Source organism: Acanthisitta chloris, unplaced genomic scaffold (assembly GCF_000695815.1).
Source record: "Acanthisitta chloris isolate BGI_N310 unplaced genomic scaffold, ASM69581v1 scaffold10780, whole genome shotgun sequence".
Lineage (NCBI taxonomy): Eukaryota > Metazoa > Chordata > Aves > Passeriformes > Acanthisittidae > Acanthisitta > Acanthisitta chloris.
Genome location: NW_008651101.1, coordinates 22819 through 49679, shown reverse-complemented (window position 1 = coordinate 49679; position 26861 = coordinate 22819). Strand labels below are relative to the sequence as shown.

General features: G+C 38.9%; 1 protein-coding gene across 2 annotated transcripts in view; it reads right to left on the bottom strand.

Moving 5' to 3' along the window:
* Window positions 1-274: 274 nt before the first annotated feature.
* The window catches only part of GLRB (glycine receptor, beta), a 48420-nt gene continuing 21833 nt past the window's right edge, over window positions 275-26861 (bottom strand). Inside the window, exons 4-9 of one of the 2 annotated variants that reach the window (XM_009071707.1) lie at window positions 26001-26230; window positions 23952-24034; window positions 20146-20286; window positions 16671-16823; window positions 9959-10251; window positions 275-1151 (exon numbers count right to left, since the gene is read on the bottom strand). In XM_009071707.1, the coding sequence (XP_009069955.1) occupies window positions 855-1151; window positions 9959-10251; window positions 16671-16823; window positions 20146-20286; window positions 23952-24034; window positions 26001-26230 (1197 nt within the window). In that variant the 3' untranslated portion in view covers window positions 275-854. The remainder of the gene's footprint in view (window positions 1152-9958; window positions 10252-16670; window positions 16824-20145; window positions 20287-23951; window positions 24035-26000; window positions 26231-26861) is intronic. The other variant, XM_009071715.1, reaches the window with a different exon arrangement.

Below are 26861 nucleotides of genomic sequence, written 5' to 3'. Positions count from 1 at the left end.
GCTATAGAAGCTGAGCCAGAGGACAAAGTAATGTAAAAATTTATAACATAACCTGATACTGAACTGCATCTTGTAATGCCTCTCCAAATTTCTAATACCTTTAGTCTAGAAAGTGACCTGTTGGTTTTTGACATATTGAACTTAGTTTGTGCCTAAGGAAGCAGCAGTCAGAATTTGGCCCAATGCTTGCCAGCATATTCTCACACACTTAAGTGTGCCTGCTTCATGGACACAATTGTTGGGGTTTTTTCCTAAATGAGCTGATTTTACAAAATTAGTAGTTCTCTAATCTTTATTTTTCCACATAGACAAGATCCGCTTATTTGATGCTGCCTTCACTTACAAAGTCTTAATATGAATTACACCTTAGCTTTTTCTTCAACAGTGCCATCTAAAATTATACAAGAGCAAGATGTTTGGTGCTGGGTTTTTTTTCCCCTCTGCAAGTCAGCAGAAAAGCTGTTAAATACTACATATACTAGAATACTGATTTTAATAATACTCAACGTGCACATCAGTTTCATTGTCAGAAACACTTTAAATTTTTGCATGTTACTAATAACTGAAGAGCGTTATTCAGCTTTATACTGTAGTATGCATTGTCCTTCATATATATTCCTAAAGCAGGATGTATGCTGTACACTTATATACAACGTTGGTCGGAGCACAGACATTGCAGTGTCATGCTTTCATTCAAATTTCAGATGCCATATGTTCAGTACAATCGCACGGCATCAGGATGCAACATATTGCTTTGCAAATGCAAGTAATTTCACACAGTGGCCTTCATGACTAGGAAGGGATAATGAAATGGGCTATATTTTACACATATGAAAAAATAAATACAAGATTTATCATAAATATATGGACCAGTATATGACATTGAAGAACAAGAAGCAAAAAGGGAACAGTGCTCTTGCATAAAGATCAATTCTCTTTGCTGCTGATGGAATGACAGGCTTGGGAGGAGGAGGCTTCTTGTTGTTCTTGGCTTGAGATTTCCCGAGCCCATTGTTGACTTCAATGGGCTTCCCATAGCAGTCATAATTCGATAACTCAAAATCCCTTGGCAAGCTTCCAACGATGCTGAAATCATTGGATCTCAGATCAGATTTCGAAGTGCAAACTTTTTTGCATCTGGTCTCACCAACCTACGAAATAAAGAGTGAGGGGAATCATGATCTACTCACCATATCTCATTAACAAACTTAATGCAGCTGCTAGAGAACACTGCAAACAAACATATAGGAAATTACTTGTTGATAGGGATACATTACATCAGCTTAATTTGCTGAATGGTTACATTATAAAGTACTTAAGGATGATCAGTCAATCATATAAACTAATCCAAACATTCATAATTGTGTAATTTTTCATGCACAAGGTGCCTCATGCTGTGCAATCTGCTATAGCTAGACTCGTTCATTTTAAGGTGATAGAAGGGGAGAGAATATTTCTGTGGAGAGTATTTTTGGATATTGGTTCCATGCTGATGAACCCGCAGGACAGATACTATTCAGTACTCGCATTTTTCTGAGGACAGGAACCCACAGTCAGAATTCACCCTAAAATTCAGTGTTTGATGGTAATTGCAAAACTATACATACAAATTTCCTGCAACTGTTTCCCAGTCATCAAAGAGCTGACAGCCTGGGACAGTGCTCAATATCAGAGTAGCAGAGGCAAACTGACTAGCAAGATGGTGACTGAGGCACATGTGAACACGATTATGTGACCCTGGGTGACGTGAGGCTGTCAGGCACTGATGTAAGATGCTCCTTCCAATCAGATCATACCCAATGATGTAGGTAATAAAGATCTAAAGCAGACCCTTGTGCACTGAAAAGGGAACTAGCAGAACTGGGTGCATGTTGACTGAAGAATCCCAGGAATATTACATTTTTCCCATGGTCAAAACTAGTAAGATTTATTAAGGCCACTACAAGAAATAGAATCATGTATGAAATTATAAGCCTCCTTTTGGATTTGCAAACTTGTAGTCCATTCCTCATACTACCAGTGATATATTGTAAAACTCAATGACACTAATTGTAGACTAAGTGCTCTCATTTACAATACAGAATATTCCTGTTCCAACTGCAGTATCTAGAGAGTGCTCCCCTAAAGGCTGTTACAAGTCAGTTCTCGTTCACTTGCAGGTCTGAGGGAATGGATTCTAGGTCACCTCTGCCTAATAAGCAGAGAACTGTTCACAGCATGTTCACACAGAGCTCTGCTTAGTTCAGTGTCAGCTGGAGTACGGATTTATCAGGGTGACACAATTTCCCTTGCAAGAACAACCCAATCCAATTTTTTCTTTAATAAGTATATGATACTTTTGAAAATAATTTCATTGATTTCCCTGGGTTTACAAATGGTTCTGTTCTCTACATTCAGCTACTGCCTAGACATACTTTTAAACTTCTTCTCAAATATTTCTTCAACTCTCCCATATTTCTGTTGTTTTAATCTAAATCCACTCCTGTTGACCTACAACTTTCCCCAAACAAAGTGAGAGAATATATATTTCATGTATATTATATATATTTATTTGTTTTTCATTCATCTTGTCTTGGTTTGTGCTAGAAGACTAACAGTAATCATGACACCAAAGGCTATATAATGATTTCTGTGAAAAATGATACTGTGGGACTTGATCTTAGAGCATTACACTGAGGACATGTGAAGAAAGCAAAACATTGTTTAATGTTACATCCTTTTGACTGCACTCTGACACTGAAATTATTTGATATGATTTGCCTTATCCTGCCCTAGCATCATGACGTGTGGGCCAGACACAGCCCACAGGATGCATTCACCAGATTTATGGCTTTTGCCCTGCAGGGGATGGGGAGAGGCTGTTTGGGAAGGGAAGGCTGCTGGGATAGTGTAGTGCCACTCCAACTCCCTGAAGAAACTGGACAGCAGCTCCTGGTCCATCTGGCATGGAGCTGGGGGGACCAAGCATGGCACAGGAGGGTGATGTGGCTCTTGGGGCTTGGCCCAAAACACAGATCTAGCTCCTTGTTGCTTCCAGGACTAGGTCACCTCATCTAGGTTTGGTATGATGGGCAGGACACCTGTCTTTTGATGAACTGCTCAGAAGTACCTAAAAATAACTCCTAGAATCCAGAAGGCCCCTTGTGATGATCCTTTCACACCTTTTACAAAATTCAGTCTGACCAGTGCTTGCTGCCAAGTTCAGCCCCTGCTGCTGCTCCGGAGATGCAGCACATGTGCCACTACAGCAGAGAGCAGAAAGCCTTTGATTGTAGAGTTAGGGGAATAATGTGAGAAGAAAAGGGGGAAAGAGAAGAAAGAGTAAGTGCTGCCTGTGCATGCAGACTGACAGGGAGGGGGAACTAACTTCCCATTACTGCTTCTGGTGCTCCTCCTCACTTTCCACATTTACTGCCCAAACTAGTTATGCTAGATTTTCCTTTACAAACATCCAGGATTGAGAATTTTTTCCATGACCTTGTTCCCCACAAACATATGTACCTTACTTCTAACCTGAATTTATTTGGCTTCAATTTTCAGTCATGAGGCATGATTATAGTTAGTCTGATTAACTGCTGGTACTTACAGATGGTAACAAGTCTAACCTTGATTATGCATAATTCAGATGACGTAACCAGGCTGACGTATGAGGCCAAGTCAAATGTTCTTAAGAGTTTCTTACCTTCACATCATTGCCCCTGTCAACCTAATTGATTATCCTTTAAAAAATTATATTCAGTTTGATTAAATCAATAAACACACAGATCAGCTTTAATTTCACTGACCCATTTAAATTTATTAGCTAACATGGGGCTGAATTATGAATAATATTAAAGATAATTAATACTTACAAATAATACTTATTAGTCAGTCTCCTGTTAGCTATGCAGTATTTTCCACTGACTGATGTCAGACTTATAATTATTCATGTTATGCCACTTAGCCTTTAAAAGTACTGGCACAAAGTTAGCTTCTTGCTGCCTTTTGGAACCTTCCCAATTTTAAAGCATTTATTAAAAAATCAACATTAGTGTGACACAGTACTCATGGACCAGCTCTTTAAAAAATCCTAGATGCAACTTAAGCTGAAATCTTGATTGTAAAACATCTAGCTTTGATAGTTATTGTTTACCATTCTCATTAGCTACTGTGATGAGAGCTATTTCACCATCAGATTGAATATATCTGGCTTTTCCCCAAACATAGAGCAGAATATTTGTTCAACACTTCTTTCATTTTAGCTAATTCTTGATATCTACAGCATTTCTACCTAGTGTTGTAGCATTACTATTCTTCCTAGGTTTTGCATTCTCGTTATATATGCAAAATAACTTCATATTGCCCTCAGTTATGCTAAGCATATATCCCTTTTCTTGGCTACACCTTTTATCTATACCTGTTTTCTTGATTTCATCTTATATTAACTGCTAGCACCTTCCATTTGCCAGTGAGAAGAAAAGAAAAATGCTTGAAGCTGAGTTAGTTTTAAATTTGGGAGGAGCTTGTTTTCAATTGTGCTGTTTGCTAGGTTCGTTTTTTTTTAAAAAATCAGTGCAGCTTTGCTTCTGGTCTGTAGCTGTTTTGAACATTGTTAGATAGCTCACCAGCATCATTCATATTTTTTTTTTAATTCTTCCACCCAGATTAGACAGTTCTCAAATTTGTTAAATCTTATCTTTCACAGCACCAAAAATACCAGGATTTGACTCAATTTGTTTCGTGCAAATAGAATGAAGATCCTTTCAACCAACTGTTCATCCTTTGGTCAAGTCCTCTTTATCCATCAGGGTATAATATAAAAGCCACCAGTTTTGATTCAAGAATTTTTGAGAGCAGAAATTCAGTGTCCATAATACCTAGCAAAGCTTCAAACATGCAATAGCACTGGCAGCCTCTCAAGCTCAGCATGTGCCCCTCAGGCTGAAGTGCTTCCCTACTATAAAGACACATACACTGCCCTCCACAGCACATCTTCCCTGCCACAAAATCATCTCTGCTGTTGTGCCCAACCTCTTTTTGGCATCCAAATCTGTCACTAGTGCTGCCAGTTGTGTAAGTTTTCTAACAGGCTCTTGCATTAATCTTCTTTGCACTTGTTTTGTGCTCTTCTCTTGCTCTTGCCATAAGGATTGAGGTAAATCATCAATAAAGTAATGATTGTTTAGCTTTAGTCTGTGTTCAGACTGAGTATATTTTCTGGTGCAGCTCAGGAGGAATCTTCTATCACACTCCAAATTTTTTTAGTCCAAATATTCCTTGCAAAGTACAATAAAAAAATATTTATACATAAAATATCACAGGATCACAGCATAGCTGAGGTTGGCAGGGACCTCTGGAGATCATCTAGTCCATCCCCCCACTCAAAGCAGACTGCTTGGGGCCTTTTTAGAGTCGTGTTCTGAATTATCTCCAAGGATGAATACGTGAGTCACTAGAGCAGAAAGTACCTACTCTGTACCTGAAATGCTGTCAGGGACTATTAAAATAGGCTGCAGCCTGTGGTTTTGTGTACAAGGTAAAAATGTAAGCTGGGTTTCTGGTGGTTCAACAATAAAAATGTGAATCTGGAGTGCACTCGAGAGGAAAACACAATATCAGGTCACCACAGGTCCACCATCAGTGGTCAGGTATATTATAAATCAGTAGAGATGAACATAACCCATATCAGGTTTCAGAACCTAGATGTGGCTCTGACAAGATAAAGCAATAGCACCACTTCTTTTTAAAAATAACTGGGATTAGAGCTATTACCACCACTTGCATAGCACTATTCATCATCTGCCAGAACCATTCTTTTAGCAAATGTTCTCTCCAGTCATCAGCACATTATCTGTGGGGGACAGCTTCTATAAATGGGCTTGATGAAAATGTGACTTTTCAAATTGAGGGGTGCTGTTATAGTTAACAGTGCAATCTCTCCCTGTAATCACGTCAGCAGTGAAAGCAAAAAGAAACTGATTCATCTTCAAAACATTTCCCTTTTTGCTTGTTTTTCTCACTGTATGATGTTGCATTGCTAGGAAACACAGGCAAACTCCTACTGAGGATTCCCAATAAAGAGCCAGTGAAAGCAGTTACCACCAGGTTACATAATTTTCTCCTTTGCAAAGAACAGCACCTACTTGCAGTCACTACAAGCTAAAGGAGCAAAGCTGCACTTTCTCATGGCTTTTTGCCTGTAAATGCATTGCCATTGCTGCTCCTAGAAAAACACATCAGAAGTCCTTATGTTGAATTTCCGGGGTGTTTTTTTCCTACAAATTCAGGGTGATCTTGACAGACAGACCACTTGACTTTAATCAGAGAGTCATATTGACAAACCTCTGGGTTTAAAATGGCACTGACATTTCAAGGGTTTTTGTTGAAAGGAGCATGACTCATAAAGCATGGACTCGGGGGCTTGGCAGATGCTAGGAACATACAGCTGTTACTTCAGCCAGAACCCAAGATTTGGTGGAGAGAAGTAGCTATACATCCATGGAAGCCTTTCTCCATCTTTGGGTGATTGTCAAATTGTGAGTACTGTTTTCACCCTGTTGTCTTCACTATCACTGCTGGTAACTACTGGTCATGATCACTGACTCTGCTGACACAGTACCTAAAGTGCTTTCTGATAACAACTTCCAGTGGGCTCTAATAGCTTCTGTTACAGGGGATCTCTTCTAGGCTTCAATTATGAATTACATAAGCTTTTCATAATTTAGAATATGATGAAAATTTTATCCCTTTGCCCAATTTCTTGTCACAAAAATGAAACAACAGTTGCTTGTATTTTTCAGTATTATCATGCGGTTTTGTTATGGTTGTTTTTTACTAATATCTAACATGCCGAGTCTCCAACCAGATTCCATTTTAACTTTCACAAATGGAGCAAGCACATGGAAACAAGCTGATCCATGAAGGCTGGAACCAGGGATGCCTGATCTCCCCACTTCCTTGCCTGTGCTCTCTCTGATCCCACACACACCTAGGACCTTCCCAGTCCAGTAATCCCCTGTACCTTACATACATGTCCCTTCCCCAAATCTCCTGCAGAGCCATCACTGCTACAGTGCTGCACAAGCCAGCAAGAGCACAGCTTGCTGCTCAGGGAATCCTGGCAAACTGCCATGGCACTGGAATCTGTGCACTTTAAAGTGAAATAAAGTAACTTCTCTTTAAAAATTTGATTCCCCTCTAACAACTTACAGATATGCACCAGCACCATTCAGTTAATGTCTCATAGTATGTAAGTGCTTTATTTAAGCTGGAGAAATACTTACAAATTATTCATGCTCTCTGTTTTTCCCCACTTAAGAGTTTTCTGCTTCCATGTCTTTCCTGTTGGCTTTACCTTTGAGTACCATCTGGTCTACCACTGTTTCAAGCTTAGCTATGCTGAGATTTCCAGCTACGCTCTCAGTCACTTTTGCCTAAGTACCACCTCCTGTGTGCTAAAAGAACATCCTCAAACATTTCACAGGATGCATACTTATTTCAGGGGTGCAGTCCTGAAGTTGTCCTTTTCTCCTAAAGCTGTGCCTCGTGTCACCTAAGTCTTTCCAGACATGTAGCAAAGTATTTTTTTTACGACCCTGATGAGAAACAGCTCCTGAAGTTCTGGGACAGGACTCTGCCTGCTTTTTGCTCCGTATTCTTTATGCATTTCAACATATAGTTTTTTTCCATTACCTATTTCTTTAATGTTTCTTTCCCTCGCATATTTGCCGTATGACAAATACATTCTCTACTTAATCATTACTAGGCCTGTATGGGAGAAATCCAAATTTTGTGAGGCAGGCCTAGTTTTGGATTAGAATTCAGAGCTACCAAAAGATTTACACCTGTTCTGATTTAAGACTTTAGTACAGGGTTTTCCAGGGCTGAGAACCTTCAAAATATTCCTACATGGCAGCTGGTTCAGAGAGAGAGTTTTCAGCTAAGCAGATTTATAGCATTCAAAGATATAACATCTAGCATCACTGTCTCCCACATCCTGCAGTCAAATGATTCATTGTTTGGGGACCTTTTTCTGTCTGGTCATCTTCCCAGAAATTACTAGCCCAAGATCCCTTCCTCTGGTAGGTTATGTTTCTGCAAGGTGGCTGAATTCAAGCTGGATCACTAGTCATGAGCCACTCGGTGACATGACCAGCTTTTACAGCAATGAAAACCTATTTTCACTATGCTTTGGCAAATAATTTTTTGTAACTCTCTGTATAAAGACCATCAGAAGCTACTGGAATATTAAAGGTCTCTGATAACAAACTGGGAAGACTCTGAAAAGTGCAAGCCAAACACAAGAAGCTGGAGCTAACATTGCAAGATCACGGAGGGGAAACACTACGAGATCTTGGAGAGCAGACTGAAGTCTGAATTCTAAAAACCTTCAGCCTACTGCTAGACACCTGTCATGGGGAATGTTGCTTAACTTTTGTGGACAACGATTCTCCTTCTTCTAAACCTTAAAATGCACTGTATACCCAGTGCCTTCTTGAAAAAAAATTAGAAGATGAAAGGACAGCCTAGGTGATAAAAGTTAGAATTTTGTTCTCCATATGGATATGACAATCGTGAGTACATTAAGAGATGTACACACTAAGGAGAATCAGTCACTTAGCGATTGATTTTGTTCACACTACTGAAAAACTAGTTATTTGTTAAAGTTGCCACTGATCAAGCTGAACACTTAGTACTTTTAAAGCAATTGAAATAGGACTAAATACATTTTATCCTGCTCTGCCGGATTGTTGCGATTATTTTGTCACAAGAAACGAATGAATTTGGGAGCTGCAAATTTCTGAACACAAAAATATCACATTTGGCTCTGGGGAAGCAAAACTGTAGCAGAGACATCTTTCTTCCTACTCAATTCCCATATTGTCTAGACTTAGGGAATTACTTGTGGCACAAGTCAAAGTGCTCATGGGTTTGCTGTAAGCTGAGCCTAGTTGCCTTCCAAGATAGGTCCCAGAGATTCTTCTACCAGATGATAATTATGGTGGTTAAGTGCACAGCTCTATAATACCTGCAGCTCTTCTGGACTGGGGGAATTAGTCATGGGGTAATCCCAGTTTGATACTAGGACAGAGTTTCCACCATTCTGCCATAAACTACTCCTTCCTTGAAGAAATGTTAAAAGTCACAGTGTACCAATATTATCACTTGAATTTGGCCTAATAGCTTTATTTTACACAACAACATTGCCAAGTCATTGAAAAGGACAAGCCAAATTCATATTACACATATTGTAGCATAACATATTTCCTTCTGTAGAATAAGTGCCAAATAAGTAACACTTAGGACTGAGGGAAGGTGGCCTGGCATGTAGAATAACTCTTGGAACACAAACAGGGACTTTTACAACATCAGGAATTCAGCAATGTGACGGAAAACTTTGGCCTGAGTGAAGATGTATATCTCATCTTTATCCATATAATGGCATCTAACTGATTGACACATAAGCTCTGTCAACACAAGAAATGCAGGAAGTGTTTGACAGACAAACAGACCTGTCTTTTGTTTACAAATGCCAAGACTTATGGATTCCTGGCTTCAAAGATGTTTGACATGCAAAGCACTGCAGCTGTGGCTATCCCCAGGAAAGCAATGAGCTGGGTGTTATTTGAGTATGCTCTCAGCAAATACTGTCTGAGAGTCCTGTCCTCTGAAGAGTTAGTTTGACAGCTGCTATTTATTATGAGAAAAATAGCAACTGTAAAGCTGCTTGCTACTTTATTTACCCAAAGTTTAGCAGGAATCATGGTGCTAGGATATTAAAAGAAATATTTTTCATTTAGTACATCTGACCCCAAATCACTAGGGACCAGTTGGTCAGATTGCTACCATTAATTACCAGCATGTTTTTAATGTCTTGGCCACTTCTAAGATTAAGCACAATCCAAAAACTATTATATTCCTGGAATTGCATTAATAGAGGATAATGCTGATTTTGCATACAGAGTTTTGCAGCTCCTACCTGTAAAGTGCTGATGTGGACAGGAGTCCCTGTGCCATTCACAGTGTTCTTCTTGGCAGCATTTCCACCCTTCCCTTCCGCTTGCTCTGCCTTGGCCATCTTTGCTTTTTCAGCTTCAATTCTCTTTGGATTGTTTAGCATTACCTGAACCACAGCATACTCCACCAGGGATGCAAACCCAAAGAGAAGGCAAACAATCAGCCAGACATCTAAGGCCTTCACGTAAGACACTTTGGGAAGTTCAGCGGCAAGAGTGGTACATTCAGATGCCAAGCTGAGCACTGAGAAAATACCTACAAAAAGAGAAACAACACAGTGGTTAAAGAAAACTGCCTTTTATTGGCACTGGCTGTGCTCTTCCTCTGAAACAGACAATAGTGAATGATGCTGCGTAACACTGAATGGGACTTCACAATGTGGTTGGTGTACAAAGTGCACATGCCTTCAGGTGACGAGTAAGCTCAACCGAACACTTAAGTAGGACAGCACAGTTAATGATGAATTATTAATAATGAATACCTTCAAATTATAAACAGAGAAACAAATAAATGAGGCTAAACTGATTGCTGTGGTTTTCCTGCCCCATCACACAGTTGGGAAATGGGCTTTCCAAAGACTTATCTTACAATATGCATCTAACTCCAAGAAGGTGGAAGAGAAATATGACACTTAAACCAAAAGACTCTAAGTCCTTTAAATTAAGTGACTGTTGTCCCAGAAATCTGAACCATGCCACAGCAGGAGCAATTCTCTGAATGACCTGTTCACAAGTGTGATATTCAAACCTTAGATGAAAGGGAAGGTTTTGGTGAGGAGCAAAGCTGTATGAACACATCAAAAAGTCTCTGCTCCTGATTCACTGTGAAGATGAAAACATCGAGGTGACTGAGATTTTACAATCACTCTCTATTTGAGCTTCCAGGATCTAGAGGAAGCTTTCTAGATAAAGGGCATTTCAGGAAGTTCTTATCATGAAAAAACCCTCACATGTGCAAAGGCTGTTGAAAGGTCACACATTGTGGATTTCAACAAGCATTTCTCCTAACAAGGCTTTCAAATGTCATCATCAACACAGGGCTCACCTCACAAGGGATAAAATACAAGCCTGATCTCAAAGAAAGATTTCTCACAGGCTCCTATGAAAAGAGAACAGTAGCATGAACAGCTACATTTGGAAAAGACTAACTTCAGAAATGGCTGTTCTTAGCCATTGGGGGAATACTTGGTTCAACCTCCAAGATCAGAACGTCCCATTTTGTTTTTGTGAATGCTAATGATAAAAATCTTTACCTATGAGTAGGCAGCTTAATGAACTATAATTGATGACTATAGAAAGTGTGGGCCAAAAAGAGATACTCAGTTAGTCTCAATTACGCTTCTTATATTGGTCACATCTGCTATCCAAACCTTGAAAAATTTTGGCATTCACAGAGAGATGATTTTCTTCAGATCTATTTTAAGTAACTGAGGATGTGAAAATGTTATTTAAATTGAAAGTATCTGTATTGGCCTATGAAAATATTCAACTCTAGTTGATCATAAATAATCCATTCTTTTGCTACTGTTCCCATCTGGATTTCAGTAAGATTGATATACTTTATTTGGTATTAATCTCAAATGGGCAATTTACTAGCTGCAAAAACACTGAAGTGTAAGGAACTGTTTATAGTCATGTGATTTTAAGCCACAAAATATTATGATGTTTTATTTAGAAATGTCTAATATCAATATATCAGTGCAAAGCTGGATTTTTTTGTCCATGGGGACAACACAGAATGGCCAGATGTGTTATCTCAGAGTGGAATGATACAGCAAATACTGAACAGACAATCTTCAGTGTCCACTCTGGCTTATTTTCCATCCACTGTATCTGAGAATCATGTACAAGAATTCCCATAAGGCTAGAAAGTGAGTATACAATACTTCTCTTGTAAAAAAATTTTTCACTTACTAACACCTGCTGCCTGGGGGTGAATACTAATTATGGATCATAAGGAGCTGCAATAACAAGTACAAATAAGGCTGTACTGCCTCTTCACATGCACAGGATGCCTTTGCCTATGCCCAGCATGCTGGTTCTCTAAAAGTGTTTGGCATAAAGCACCATGCATGTCTATGCTACACTTCTGAAAAGCAGCCTCTACCCTTACCCTGAAAAAACAGATTAACCAAAGGTGCTGGTTTCAGCCGGGATGGAGTTAATTATTTTTTTTCTTCTCGGTAGCTGGTACAGTGCTGTGTTTGGATTCAGAGTGAGAATACTGTTATTATTAAACTGTTCTTATCTCAACCTACATATTTTATTTTATTTTCTCCTCCCCATTCCTCTGGGTTGGGGCGGGGGGAAGTGGGGTGAATGGAATGGCTGCGTGGTTCTTGGCTGCTGCCTGGGGTTAAACCATGACACCAAGGACATGGGCTGGCTCAACATCTTGTATATAGTATTATTTTTTCTACTGACTTTAAAAGCATTGACTACCTAAATATGTGAATATTATTATCACGCCTGGTGCCAAAAACACTTGTACACCCACTTTTAAGACCTTAAAATACTAGATCTTACAATCTTGGACTGAATTCTACAGAATTACAAATTCTACTAGCTGAAAAGATTTTTCTGGAGCTCTCATTAATTTGTTCGGTAGAGTAATTGAGGTCACAGTGACCTGGAGCTAATTTCCATTTTTCTGGATTCCTAAAATGAAAGGTTCATTCTAGGTTTTCAAGGTAACAATAAAGTGAGACAGAAGCATAGAAATATTCTATTAAGCAACCATTTGCTGCCTGACTAGAGTTGGCATGGCCTTGGAGACCCTAGTATCAGAGTTGCAAGTTGCACCTCTTGTAGCAGCTGCACTAAGTGTCAACCTAACACAATCCAAAGCTCAAGGCTCAAAAGTGAGTGAGGAGCATGAACAAATTGAAAGATTATTAAAGAAAAAACAAACAACAAAAATTTCCCTTTTACTTCTTAGGGAGCACTAAAAGGGACCTAGAGCTGCTTCCTCCACACTTGCAAAGCAAAGGGAAAGATGGCATTTCCAGAAAATACCTCTGCACTTTTGCCCCTAGTATGGCATCCCTCTTGATGACAAAATTTTGTTTTATCAGTAAGGTTAATTAGCTCCCAGTCTAAAGCAAGATTGTACAGAGCTAGTATTTTTAAAAACTGACCTCAGGTTACATGTCTTAAAGTTCAGCAAAGCACTTCAGCACATGCCAGAGAAATAAATCTCCCTTTTTTTGAATCCATCAAACTTACTGGCCTCAGCACTATCTCCTGGAATTGAATCCCACAGGTTTATTATGCGTTGTAAAAAATAGTATTTTCTGGTTTATATTACTAGTTTAAAAATGTCTGGGTTCATCTCACTAATGTTATTGAAAAAGCTAATATTCTGTCTTGCTTTCCTTGCAATTTGCTACTTCCAATACATTCTCTTCTCTCATTACATTTCATAAAGTAAAAGACATCATCTTGCCACTCCTTCATGCAACAGTTTTAACATACATCTTTACATCTTTCCTTTGAGACCCTAGAGTTGTTACATTCTTATAAAATAAATGACTAGAACTAAGACTGATCTGAGGACAAGAGTGATGAGGGATGAGAGGGGCATGTCTGGCTGCAGACCTAGCTGTCCTTTTTATGTGGGCAATGCACCAATGATCCCTCCTCCAAGCTTCTAGTTACCCTGTTGCACTCCCAGCTGCACTTGGACAAATGCTCCATACTGCCAGGCCACTGCAGGTGCATAGAAGCCTGACGTCCCTCAGATCCCTACAGCTCCAGGGAAAGTCTTACTCCCTTTGGGGATAACACAGCAGTGAAGGAAGGAAAGAACTTTTTTAAATAGATGCTGGCAGCTTTACGCCTGTAATGAACTGCAGAGTTCTGTGTTGGGCTCATTAGAAGACAAAACACCAGCATCGAACTAGAAAGAAGCATTCGGTGATATCAGTCTTTATGTTGCTTAGACACAGCTGCTCAGATCCCAATCCTTCGTGGACTTCTCTACTACCAGCTGATTCAGTTGGGTGAAATCAAACAGGTATAAATAGGGCTTGCAACTTATTTAGTTCCAACATGGATACAAGCTTTTTCTTCAAACAAACGTAAATCCTTTTCCCAGAACATTAATCAGTCTATAAAAACATAGTTCTGCTTACTGACTTGCAATGTGTCTTGCATTCCTAAATCACCTGGAAATTTCCAAGATGCCTTGCCATGGGGAGCAGTAGCCCACAATGCTAGGCAAGACTGCATTAACATATTTCTAAGTAAATCTGAAGTAGCTTCTTATCTGATGAGATCTGTATCTAGCCATTGGTAACACTTTCTTGACGCTAGATATCATTCAGTTGACACACAAACATTAATCTTGTTAGATTTCAAAGTCAACTATCTTCAGAGAAGTAGCTAGAAGAGTTAGTTTGTTGCCTTCTGAAAACTGGAGAAACATAAATCTTACCCCAGTGACAGTGTTACAGACTTCATTACTAAAATACTGACAGCTCAAGGATGGTCAAATTTAGGGCATTTTGCTTCCCTGAGATTCAGGAAAAGTCACATAGCCAGGTCAATGGTCAGTATCTTTGAAAATGCATTATTTCAGAAATGCTTATACATAAGGTGAGTCAATAAACACAGTGAATGAAACAAACAATAAATAATCATGTACATTTAGTCACAAAGACATCCATGTTACACAGATCAGCACTCACTATGCCTCTCATAAATCTAATATATAATTAAGAAGTCTGTCTGGTTTGCTATTTGAAGCACAGGATTATAAAAGTGGCAAGACACTCAGTTTTGATCACATTTGAGTTAACTATTTGAAAAATACTTCCAGTTCCTGTTTCATTCTTTTCAATTTAATGCATGTGGCGTTTTCCCCACACTTTTTCTCTTAAAATGTCTTATGTTTCTCATTACAGAATGCATCCTTGCGACTTTTCAAGGTAAAAGATTATATTTGTTACTTGCCATGAAACTAATACACATCGAGACGCCTCCCCAAGTAGCTATTAATATTTTTAAAGGTCAAAAGAAAAAATCTTATTTGTATTCTGAAACAGAGCCCTAGAAATAAAAACACTAAATGTAACGTGGGTTTGTTACATTTACAGCTAGGTAGCCAACTGCATCTCACAAACCAAGTCATGGTTCTCCAGATTTTTGAATAGAACAGACTATTTCCACTTGACAGGACATTTAGAGATCATCTAGTCCAACTGCCTGACCAATTCAGGGGCTGACCAAAAGCTAAAGCATGTTAAGGGCATTGTCCAAAGGCCTCAAACACTGACAGGTGTTCTCAGTAAAGAAATGCTTCCCAAAGTCCAGTCTGAACCTCCCCTAGTGCAGCTCTGAACCATTCCCACACATCCTACCACTAGATACCACGAAGAGCTCAGCACCTCCTCAGGAAGCTATAGAGAGCAATGAGGTTGCCTCTTGGACTCCTTTTCTCCAAATGAGGCAAGCCCAGAGTCCCCAATCACTCCACATAGCACATGCCTTCCAGCCCTATCACCAGGTTTGCTGTTCTCCTCTGAACACATTCAAGGACCTTAATACCCTTCTTATACTGCAGTGGTTTTGCAGCTCTGTCTCTTATAACACTGGAAGAAGAAGAGGCATGGCAGATTACCTGAGACAAAAGCAATGGAGCTCAGGCCAGGGGCTATGTGGATGTTTTTCCACCTAAAAAAGCTCCACACGCTTCCTGCTCCAGCTGGCTCTTAACACAGAGATTTCAGTTACCCACTGCTCAAGACTCTGCAGCTCACAGACTGGTAAAGGGATGTGGCAGGTCCTGACTCCAGGGGCTCCAGTCAGACCTAAGAGGTTTCTGGGGAAGGAAGGTGGCTAGGGGATTCTGCAACTGCACCACTGGGGTCTTGAAAACAGGTGCACTAAATCTCCTGGGACATGGCAACAATTTGCAAAGTATGGACTTGGGGAGGTGGGAGTGCCAGAGAAAAGGGGAGGCCAGAGTATGGGGAAGGGAATCCAGATAAAAGTGTCAGGATGCAAGAGCCTGGCTTTGCGTTTCACTGAGCTCTTGGGTCAGCAGGTTTGGCCACCCCAGAGCTGGAGTCCTGTGTACAATCCAATTAGTCAAGATAATATTGTTTTTAGTAACTCTGTGTCCTACTATTTCATAATAAATGAAGGGCCTGCCTATTGTGCTGTGCTGAGCAGCATGACTGTATGAGCTTGAAGTGCTCTCATGAACTGAGTTTCTAATGAAATAAAGCCCATCACGTAACAAGAATGCTAATTCTTTTCCAGGCACCACTCGTTTCTACTAATCTTCAGAAAAACTGCTCCAATAGCTAGCTATTTAGAGCCTTACTTAACATCCTGCTTTCCTACTGGTTATTCAAATGTTCAAATTCCTATAAACTGCATATTGCCAAAGTGTCTGCAGCATCACCCATACACAGATAGGATCAGATTTGCCCAGGTTGAGAGGAGCAGAGACAGTGTTCTTACCATACAAATGCTGGAACTATTATCAGGCGAAGACTCGATGTGGAGGTGGATCTTACAGAACTAGGAATGAGGAGGTTTCAGTGCAAATGATGAGTGGACAATGGAAGTGAAGTTGCTTTCAGGGTCCAGTGTCATGTTGTCAAAGCAACTGAGAATGGTTCAATGGTGCTAAAGTGGATTGTGACAGTACGTGAAAACACAGGTTACCCAGTGGGACTCTTGCAGCACTTGCATCAGGATTGATCCAAAATGACAGCCAGGATAGAACAACAATTAGCAGTGTAGGAGCATAAACACCCATCATGTAAAATCCAACTTGTCTTCTTAAAGTGAAGATTACTTCTACACAAGTGTAATAACCTTTAAAGAAATAAATGCATTAATGCTTAATGTGCTTTGCATGTGAACCTCTGATCTGTATCTTCCAGGACTTTTTCTATTTTAGAGCAAAAGTTCAATGGCTTGATTTTCTTTATAAAGGCAAAGAGCCTAATTTTAAAAAAGTAAAAATTTAAAACACAGATCTACATAGCCACCCAGTGTGGCCAGGCTGTGGTACTCTCTGTGCTCTCTTAGGCATCTTTAGGCACATCACTAGCAGGCAGCTAAAGTGACTCTCATCTTGATGCTGGCTTCAAGATGCAGTCCAGACAAAACCAATGGAGTCTAGCAGTCCTGCTAGCTTATGCTCATCTGAAAATCCTACGTAGCATTAATTTGTGCAAAAGATGGAATTACGAAATATTAGTCTAGAAAGTTTAGAATGGAAAGAGGTGATATGAATGTGGCACTAATCAGAGACTCTCCCAGTATGGAAAGCTGGTAAAAATGACTACTAAAATCAGTACAGATGTTTTTTAAAAGACACAAGAAAAATTGTAAATTTTGAAAACAAGGAATACTGCATGAAATTATCTAACATGAAGATCTAGAGCACAAAAACATTTCAGAAGATATCTATTTAAAATTAATTCAACAAAAAATAAAGCTGCAGATACAAAAGGTTTTGCTGGAGATAACAAATGGATCAAGAAGTTTGATAACCAGAAAAAAAAATCTGTTCATGTTTTCACTCAATTAGCAGAATTGGCATTTTCATGTTAATAGTAACAAAACAGCATTGTAAAAAAAAAAACAACTTCAAAAACTATTCTGTCACAAGGAAAAAGCATTCCTACGTTAAATTACAATGACTTCAAAATTCAGATTGGTCTGTCCAGTTGGTGCAAGGCTGATTTAGAAGACAGAATGTGTCAAAAAGTTCTCTATTGTCCACATTTTATCAATTTCGTGCTGTACAATGCTGTCATTGTAAAAGTGCTGTTTGGGCATACAAATGCCAAAACACCAAAACAATAAAACATTAAGGAAAAGCTTTCTTGTGTAGAAGACACTATACTGTATCTTAGAGTTCATTCTATCATCTTTAGTGATCTGTTGGCTGAAATGTTTTCAGGCTATAATTTCTGAATAGTTTCCAAATACTTTTATGTTTTATTTTCAAATCAGGGATGACCTTCAAAATCATTATTTGCTTGTGTAATGTAGGAAATGCATTCTGTATGTCTCCATTTGAATAATCTTTCATCAGACAGAAAATAGTATCTATTGCCCTCACAATTCAGCTCGCAAGGACCTATTTGGTTCTGTCATACAACTGATGAACAAATAACAGGCAATTTGCAAATATAAATATTCAATTTATTGCCACAAAGTCATGCCAAATTTGCTGACTCTCTTTCAACTTAGGTAGGTATGATAAAACATCAGTTGACAAAAATAGGCACTAAAGATTAAGTTCTTTGCAATTGGCAGGAATCTCTAACGTAATCCGTAATTGTGAAAATTTGCTTCCTCATGCAACACTGTTTTTTGATTCCCTGACAAAATCCTTAGCAGAAATAACTTTAACTCTGTGTGTAAAATCTGCTTTGTAAAAATACCTTCAGCCTAAGGCCTTACATTAACTAAAAAATGGAGTACTGAAAACATCCTTTAAAAAACTACTTCAGTACTAAAATATTCCATTCCCATTAATGAAGTATCAATTCCAGTTTTGATTACATGATTAAATGGATGTTCTTAACAGAAAGGATTTGCAATAAAAGAATTGTGAAAACTTTTGAAATTTTTTTTCACTCTGATGGTTCTTTCATGCTCTTTATTTAATGTTCAGATCACATACACACAACCAAATGTGACCATTTCACTGAGCACTTTGCGCAGTGCCATTTTAACTTGTGGTCACACACTGATGAAACTTGAGAAAACACCACTGATTTTCCTTGTGAAATTCTTAGATTTTCCTTTAAGGTTCCTAAGATACCTAAAATATCTAAAGGCTTTTTAAATGTTTAATTTCGGATTTAGGCCAAAAATCAAAATGATCATCATAACTACGATAATGAGACAGCAATCTTGAGCATTTCTTTTTTCCCTCCAATAGAATATAAGTTTTACAATTTTCCCATTTGTATGAATTTTATTTGGGAAATGCAAGAACCATTCCTTTAATATTTCACTACTTTATAGCCTATATGTTTTCAGAAAAATCGTTGTTTAATTAAGAACAAACATTTTTCTCACTGCTAAGTAATTTTCTGCCATATCCGAACTTAGACTTGAATGCAATCACTGCCAGCTGTCAGATGTGCTTTCACAAATGCAGAATTTTCCTGAGGGCAGCAAATTTCACATTATTTACAAATGGTAAATCACCTGAGATGCTGAATTATGTAGTTAGGCAAAAAGCTCACTCATTTTGCAGTTAAAAAAAGAAATCCCACTTCAATTTTCTTTATCTTTTTAAGTTAAATTCTTTAACTCTGAGATCTACTAAGGTTACTTGAGATCTCTTCAGACTTGGAACCTAGCTCAGGAGCAACTGCAAGTAACAGACCCTCCACTTCAGCTGGACAGTCAATGAGAAACTTGCAGAGGGTCCACAGAAGCTGCAGCACCACAGACCTTCTTGTTGAGTTTTAATGGGAGATTTATTAATATGATGTGAGAGTACTAACTAAAATACACCTGCTGACTTCTGTTCTTGCAGAAAGTCTTGTGGTTGCCACAGTATGTGAGTACAATGTATGGATACAATTATAGGCAGGAATCAAATAAGGTAGAAAAGATAAAGCATTAAAAGCAGAGTACAGAAACCACTGGATAAAATTTGTGCCCACTCACAGAAAATAATCACAGGATTAAATAAATACAAGGCTGAGGATTGTAAGCAGCCTTCGATAAAGACAGACTTTCCAGAACACTTAGAGAAAGCAAAAACCTGCAGGGTGAAGCATTTGAAGTTAGATTTTAATGCTATCCTCTAATGGAGCAAAAGTGGAACCAGAAAATCAAAGTTTATCCACTTTGCTGCAAGTGGCATGATTCTGCATGAACATCCTTTCAGAAAAGTTAGAAACAAAATGGGGATAGTAAGATCACAAGACATGCAAGCAAACCAAGAAACAGTCTATCTCATCAACTTAGATGTTTCTATATTTGAATTATTTTGCAGTAATCACATATGAAGGTTACTATGATATGAACTACTTATTAGTTAAAAGTAATCTGGTTTATCCCATGAAACATAAGACATGGACAGGAATATTAATCATTAACTACAAACAGTAATTCAAGGAAGCTTAAAGTTTTTTCCATGGAAATCACTTTTATTACCTACCTGTGCCTTTGTAATACTTGGTACAGTTACCATATTCGATATCCTCCTTTTTAATATCAAACTGAGGCAGAGCAATTTTCTCTAGCTGTACAGGATCTCCAGACTGCCAGATAAACCGTAAGTCATCAGTTGTGTAACCAACTACAAGAACAAAATAATAATAATTGTTTAAAGAACCATCACAAACAGAGTAAACTCTGCAAAAAAATCTAGCACATATCTATCATATTTCTTTCTATTTCTATTGCATGTTCACATAAATAAATAAAAAAAAATCAAGTAATTCACAAGTGAATTTTTGTGCAGGCCTAAATTAGGACTCAGTGGGTGGAACATTACATTATCAGCAGTATTACACTGACTGCCTGATTGCCTTCTATGATTAAACAACTGCCTGGATGGACAATGGGAGAGCAGTGAATATTGTCTACCTTGACTCCACCAAGGCTTACTACACTGTCTCACAACATTCTTATAGTCAAGAAGTGTGGGTTGCACAAGGGGACAGAGAGGTGGATTGACAACTGCCTGAGCAGCCGATCCCAGAGAATCGTGATCGGTGGCACAGTTCAGCTGGAGACCTGTCACTAGTGGTATCCCCCAGGGTTCTATACTTGGCCCAGTATTGTTTAACCTGTTCATCAGTGACTTGCATGAGGGGACAGAGTGCCTTCTCAGCAAGTTCACTAATGATACAAAACTGGGAGGAGTGGTCAACCACCCGGAGTGCTGTGCAGCCCTTCAGAGTGACCTCAACAGGTCAGAGAAATGGGCACCAAAGAACCATCTGTACTTCAACAAGGGCAAGTGCAGGTCCTGCACCTGGCGAGGAATAACCCTAAGCATCAGTACACTTTGGGCACTGACCTGCTGGATAGTAGCTCTGCAGAGAAGGACCTGGGGGTCCTGGCAGACAACAAGCTGACCATGAGTTAACAGTGTGCCCCTGTGGCTAAGAAGGCCAATGGAATCCTGGAGTCCATTAGGAAGAGCAGTGCCAGAAGGCCAAGGGAGGTGATCCTGCCCCTTTACTCAGCCCTTGTGAGGCCATGACTGCAGTACTGTGTCCAGTTCTGAGCTCCTCAGTACCAGAGGGACAAGGAGCTCCTGAAGTGGGCCCAGTTGAGGACAACAAAGATGATCAAGGGACTGGAGCATCTCTGTTATGAGGAATGGCTGAGGGAGTTGGGCCTGTTCAGACAACTGAGAGAGGACCTCATTAATGTATATAAGTATCGGAAAGGGGCAGTGCCAAGAGGATGGAGCCAGGCTCTTCTCAGTGGTGCAAACCAATAAGGCAAGAGGAAACAGGCAGAAACTGATGCACAGGAAGTTCCAGCTGAATATGAAGGAAGAACTTCTTTACTTTGCTAGTCACTGCACACTCGAACAGGTTGCCCAGAGAGGCTGTGGATTCTCCCTCACTGGAGATATTCAAGAGCCCTCTGGCTGCAAACCTGCCATGTGCTCTAGATGACTCTGCTTGAGCAGGGAGATGGGACCGGATGACCCACTGTGGTCCCTTCCAACCTGACCCATTCTGTGATTCTGTGAAAAGAATTTAACAACTCAATTACTGTGACGAATTTGGATTTTGTGTAAAACCACCTCTCTGCCTAGTTGTTCAGACTAAAAGCCCTGATTCATGAACACATTATCATTGAAGAAATACTTGATCAGGAGTTTGAGCAGATGTGTAGTCCTGCTGATACCAGTTCAGTGCCTTTGTGACCTCCTGAGCATGGACAGACTTCAGCATATCTCTGAGCATCTAAGTCATAATATATACTCCACAACCACCAAGTGACAGGCAGTGAAAGTTACACTCACAATATTCAAGCATAAAACAATATTAAATATGCATAATCAGATTCTTGATTTTACATGCCATTTTTCTGCTTCCTTCCATTTATTAAAGATTAACTCAATTCAAACAGAGATAATGTGTGGTAGATGGGAACAGAGATGAGAAAACAAAAAATATGGAGTTGTAATGCAGCATTTTGCAGTTCAAAGCCTTGGAAAAATATGTAAAGAACCACTCTTTTTCTGGAGGCATTAGATTATATTTTTCAATCTTTGAAAAACAGCTGTGATTAAAAAAGTGAAACTGTTCAAAAGGCAATGTCTCTATGATTCACAACAATTTAATAAAAATCACAATGTCTCAAAGCTCCATGATGGAAGATAATGTTAAAAAAAACATAGTTGTTTTAATGTTTCATTCATAAAATCAGTCTCACCCCCTTCCAACACAGAGCATATCACAAAATTGCCAAGATCCCTTATGATAAAAATACTGGAAGTGAAAATTTTGTCTATAGAGAATGTGTTGAACTGGGGATCATAACTGTAGATATGAGAACAGTTTAGTGAAAGCTGGTGACCTTTTTTCAGTTTGAAATCTAGCAAGTAGATACAAAATATTGTTTTGAAAACAGCCTAAGTAGAATAAAACTGCAATTGATAACATGGAAAGAACTGAGTTCATGGGTACCATTCCTACTTTTGACAGCTGAATTAAAAGGCAGAAGAAGGGCATACTGTCTTTCTAAAAAAGCAAATTCCTCCTGAATTTGAATATATCAACTTAACATGAATTTTTTAATGAGTAGTTAATTCATCATTGAATAACTACACCTTGAAATGCCTATGAAGCAACTTGGACTGAGAAAGTTGAGAAAACTTCCACTAAAATTACTAATTTCAATTTAACCCCAAACTGATTTGGGTTTACCATAAGAGTTTACTTCAGCTAATGTATATACACAGTAGTGATAAGCAAAACTACTATGGACATACTACAATTCCAAAGATAGAAAAATATTTAGATCTAAAGATTCTGGCAATGAAAAACTATATTGTAAAACTTTGATATTATTAGTATTATTACCCTTGTCCCCACTGGGATAACCTGCCCAGCTTTGATTAACCTTGCTCTTTCTTCACTTTTGACTTCCTCTCCCTAACCTCACCTTCCCCACAAGACCTGATGGAGTAAGAGCTGAACAAAGTTTTTGTGTTACAGCAGGAACAGGATGGAGCAAGCCACTTTCCTTCACACTTGTCCTTGCTGAGGAAAACAGAATTACCATGGAAGTGGGATCACCAGGGATCTAAGCATTGGGAAAAGGCTGTAGTTGAGTAGACACCTGTGTACTGGGGACACAGGAAGGAAGATGCGTTTCAGAAACATTTGTGTCTGCAACTTCCAGCATGGCATGAAACCCTTCAGAGATGAAACTTGTCTGCCCCTTCATAAGACTAATTCACCTACAGACTAGGGCAAGATTGGTAAAGAACAGGTGCCTGACTACATCCACATCTTGAAACCACTTTCAAAAGGTTTCATACTAAATGCTCTCTGTTCTGGCATCTAATACTTTTCCTTCGGTACCATATCAAAGGACTTTCAAACTCAATGCATCATCCATGCATCATCAGTGCAAGGGGATAAATTGGACCCTAACAACCTACAAAGCAGCACAGGTTGTGGAAGTTAAAACTCCCTGGGGAAATCATGGATTCTTTTTTCCAAATGATACGTGTTTCCATTTGACTAAGTTTATTGGTAAATGTTTTTATAAAACTCCTCAGTTGTCATTATGCTTGATAGAAAAAGCTAAAAACAAGAGTGCACAGTGCCATAACTGCAAGAAACATATTTGACTGGTAGGAACCATGGCATATTAATTTCAAGATTCATTAGAAATGTTGACATGAACAATACAGAATTGATAATTTTTGTTTGATTCTCATGCATGCCTAAAAGAGCATTGTTTTTATGCCAAGAATGATTTACATACAGCTTTCCAATTGCATCTTGCAGCGCTGTGTATCCATAGGAAACAAGGTCAAGTCCAAAGGGCATGACAGAGTAATAGACAATCTGAAAATACAGAAATAGTATTTAAAAACAGTGTGAGCTGCCACGTAAGCAGTAGCTGGGCATAAAAAAAAAATAATCACAGGCATTTGATTTTCATCTTCTAAAATAGCAGAAACAAAATTTACAGTTAAAATTAGCAGTTTGAAATGGAGATATTGCTAGTATAAAGTAAGAGAATAAAATTTTATAGAGTTTTCAACACAAATTAGAGAACTACTGATACAAGACAAAATACACACAGAATAATCAAACCAAATGTCCATACTGAACATCCTGTCTCCAGCAGTGGCAAATGGCAGACTCCTGAGAAGAATATGACACTACAGCAATCTGGAAATTTTATTTTGCCATATATCCAGCTGCATCCCAAAAGCAGCAGCTCAAGGACTACCATAACCAGAAGCAATGCTTCAGTATTTATGGGACCTCAACAGATTTTTTTCCTCTCCAAGTTGTTTTGCTTCCAGTTGCTTTCTGGAAAGTGTGTGTCCTGCTTTTGGCTGGGACAGGGTTAATTTTCTTCCTAGTACCTCGCACAGTGCTGTGTTTTGGATTCAGTATGAGAATAATGCAGCTAACACACTGATGTTTTGGCTGTTGGTCACCAGTGCTTACCCTAGATCAAGGACTTTTCACTTTCCCACACTCTGCCAGTGAGCAGATACACAAAAAGATGGAAGGCAGCAGGGATGGGATGAGCATCAGTCAGCAGGTGGTGAGCAACTGTACTGTGCATCACTTACTTCTCTTGGGTTTTATGTGTCTCTCCTTCCCTCTCATTTTTATTACAATCAGTATTAGCATTATTACTAGTATTATTGTTTTATTTTGCTTCGATTATTAAACTGTGCTCAACCTGCAAGTTTTATGGGCTTTTTTTCCTGATTCTCCTGACCCCATGAGGGCCAGGGTGGAGGGAGAAGTGAGCAAGTAGCTATGTGGTACTTAGCTGCCAGCTGGGGTAAAACCAGGACACCATGTAAACTTGCATCATGCACAGCATCTTGTGGCAAGGAATGCCATAGCTAAGCTGCACACATTCTAATAATTTCTGTTTATCTATCCTGTCTCATAGTTATTTTTACTGGAAAAGAAAGCAAAAAAAATCAATGTCCATCCACTCTCTCAGTGTCATTTGTGATTTAGACTTCTATGCCACCACCATAATTACCTTGTTTTTTCCAGTGTGAAAAGTTCTGCGTTGCTCAGCTGTTCCACAGCTTTTACCATCCTTGCCTCCCTTCTTGCAGTGGGAAGACTAGAACTACACTTGGTATTCAAGATGTATGTATCCTATGCATTTATGCAGTGGCATAACATTCTCAGAGAATGTCTAGACATTTTCAGAGAACTAGCCATTGCTAGTCAAAGACAATTTTCTTCGCTGGCAATAACCACCTCAAAATCAATCAGTTTTTATGTGAAGTTAAAATGCTTTTTCCCTTATGCATCATTTTCAGTTATTTACGTTGAATTTCATCTCATACTTTGTTGCCTAGTCATTAGATTAATTTGTGATTCTCACTGTTGTCTCCTATCCCTACTATTCTGCATATTTTGGCATCATCAAAAGCACTCACAAATTCAGTTTTCCAGACGATTTATGTTGAAAAGCACAGAATCCAGAAGAGATTTTTTTGTGAGACTACTGTTTACTTTCCCCAATGTGAGCACTAGCTGTATATTCCAGCATTCAGTTCCCTAAATCTCAACTGTTTGCACAGACAAGAGCTTCCTCTCACACACATTTTGTCATTCAACTGTTTAGATAACTCGAGACACCTTTAAAACACCTTCACCTAACTTCTTTACACATATTTAATTTATTGTAGTATTGTTTACAAACTGTCATATAAATGTAAGTATTAGTAATAAGCTGTATTACCATACTAAGGCTATCAATACAGCATATATATTTCATATAAAGTACTTTTAAAACAATAGTAGAAATATGTAAATAAAATACCTCATGCTGACCAGGACATCCCCATCCCGAAATATAAAAAGAAGGATATTTTCCTGTGTGACATCATGGAAGTTAGCATTTTTTTCATTTGCAAAGAATAAGTCTGGCTTCCAAAGACACTTAAACATAGTTGGGTCCACTGTCAGTGTATCTGAACCTCTCCAGTCATTGGGCAGTTTGAGTCTGGGATCATTCCATTTCTGTCTTAGAAAGATATTGACTCTATAATCCTGATGGGAAGAATAAATAAATATTAGACTAGCCAAAAAAACCACAGAGAAATAAAATCATTCCATCAGACTCTGAAGAGAAAAACAATTTATGTCCTGATTTTTCTATCACAAAGACAGTAATCACTACTCAAAAGACCTTAATAAACGTTATGTTTAACAGACTTACAACAAACAGGTAGATTACATCCCACTCATGTTTTGAATACAGTAACTTTCTTTAAAGAAAGGAACAAATGGACTCCCCCAGAACGATTTCTGCATCCCCTTGATAGCAGCCCCCTGTTAGCTAGGCATAGAGAAAAGCATGCAGCAGGGCAGAGAGAGGCCATAGCTTGACTACACTCGATGGCTGCAGGCAGCAGGCATGATATCACTTCTATCAGGATATCCCAGGAGTGCAAATTCCAGCTTATTTTCCATTTGCTGAAGTGGCACACTGACAGTAAAATATCATGTTATAAAAGCAGGTAGATAATAGATTTTACACTACACACCCAGAATACAGCCTTAGACCTTCTAACAGACTATTCTGGTAACAGGAAAACTGATGCCAGCTTGCAACGTAAGTACTGAGCTAGCCAGTAGGAAAGGAGAAACAGAGTAAGTCTCAAAGAGACAAAATCACAGT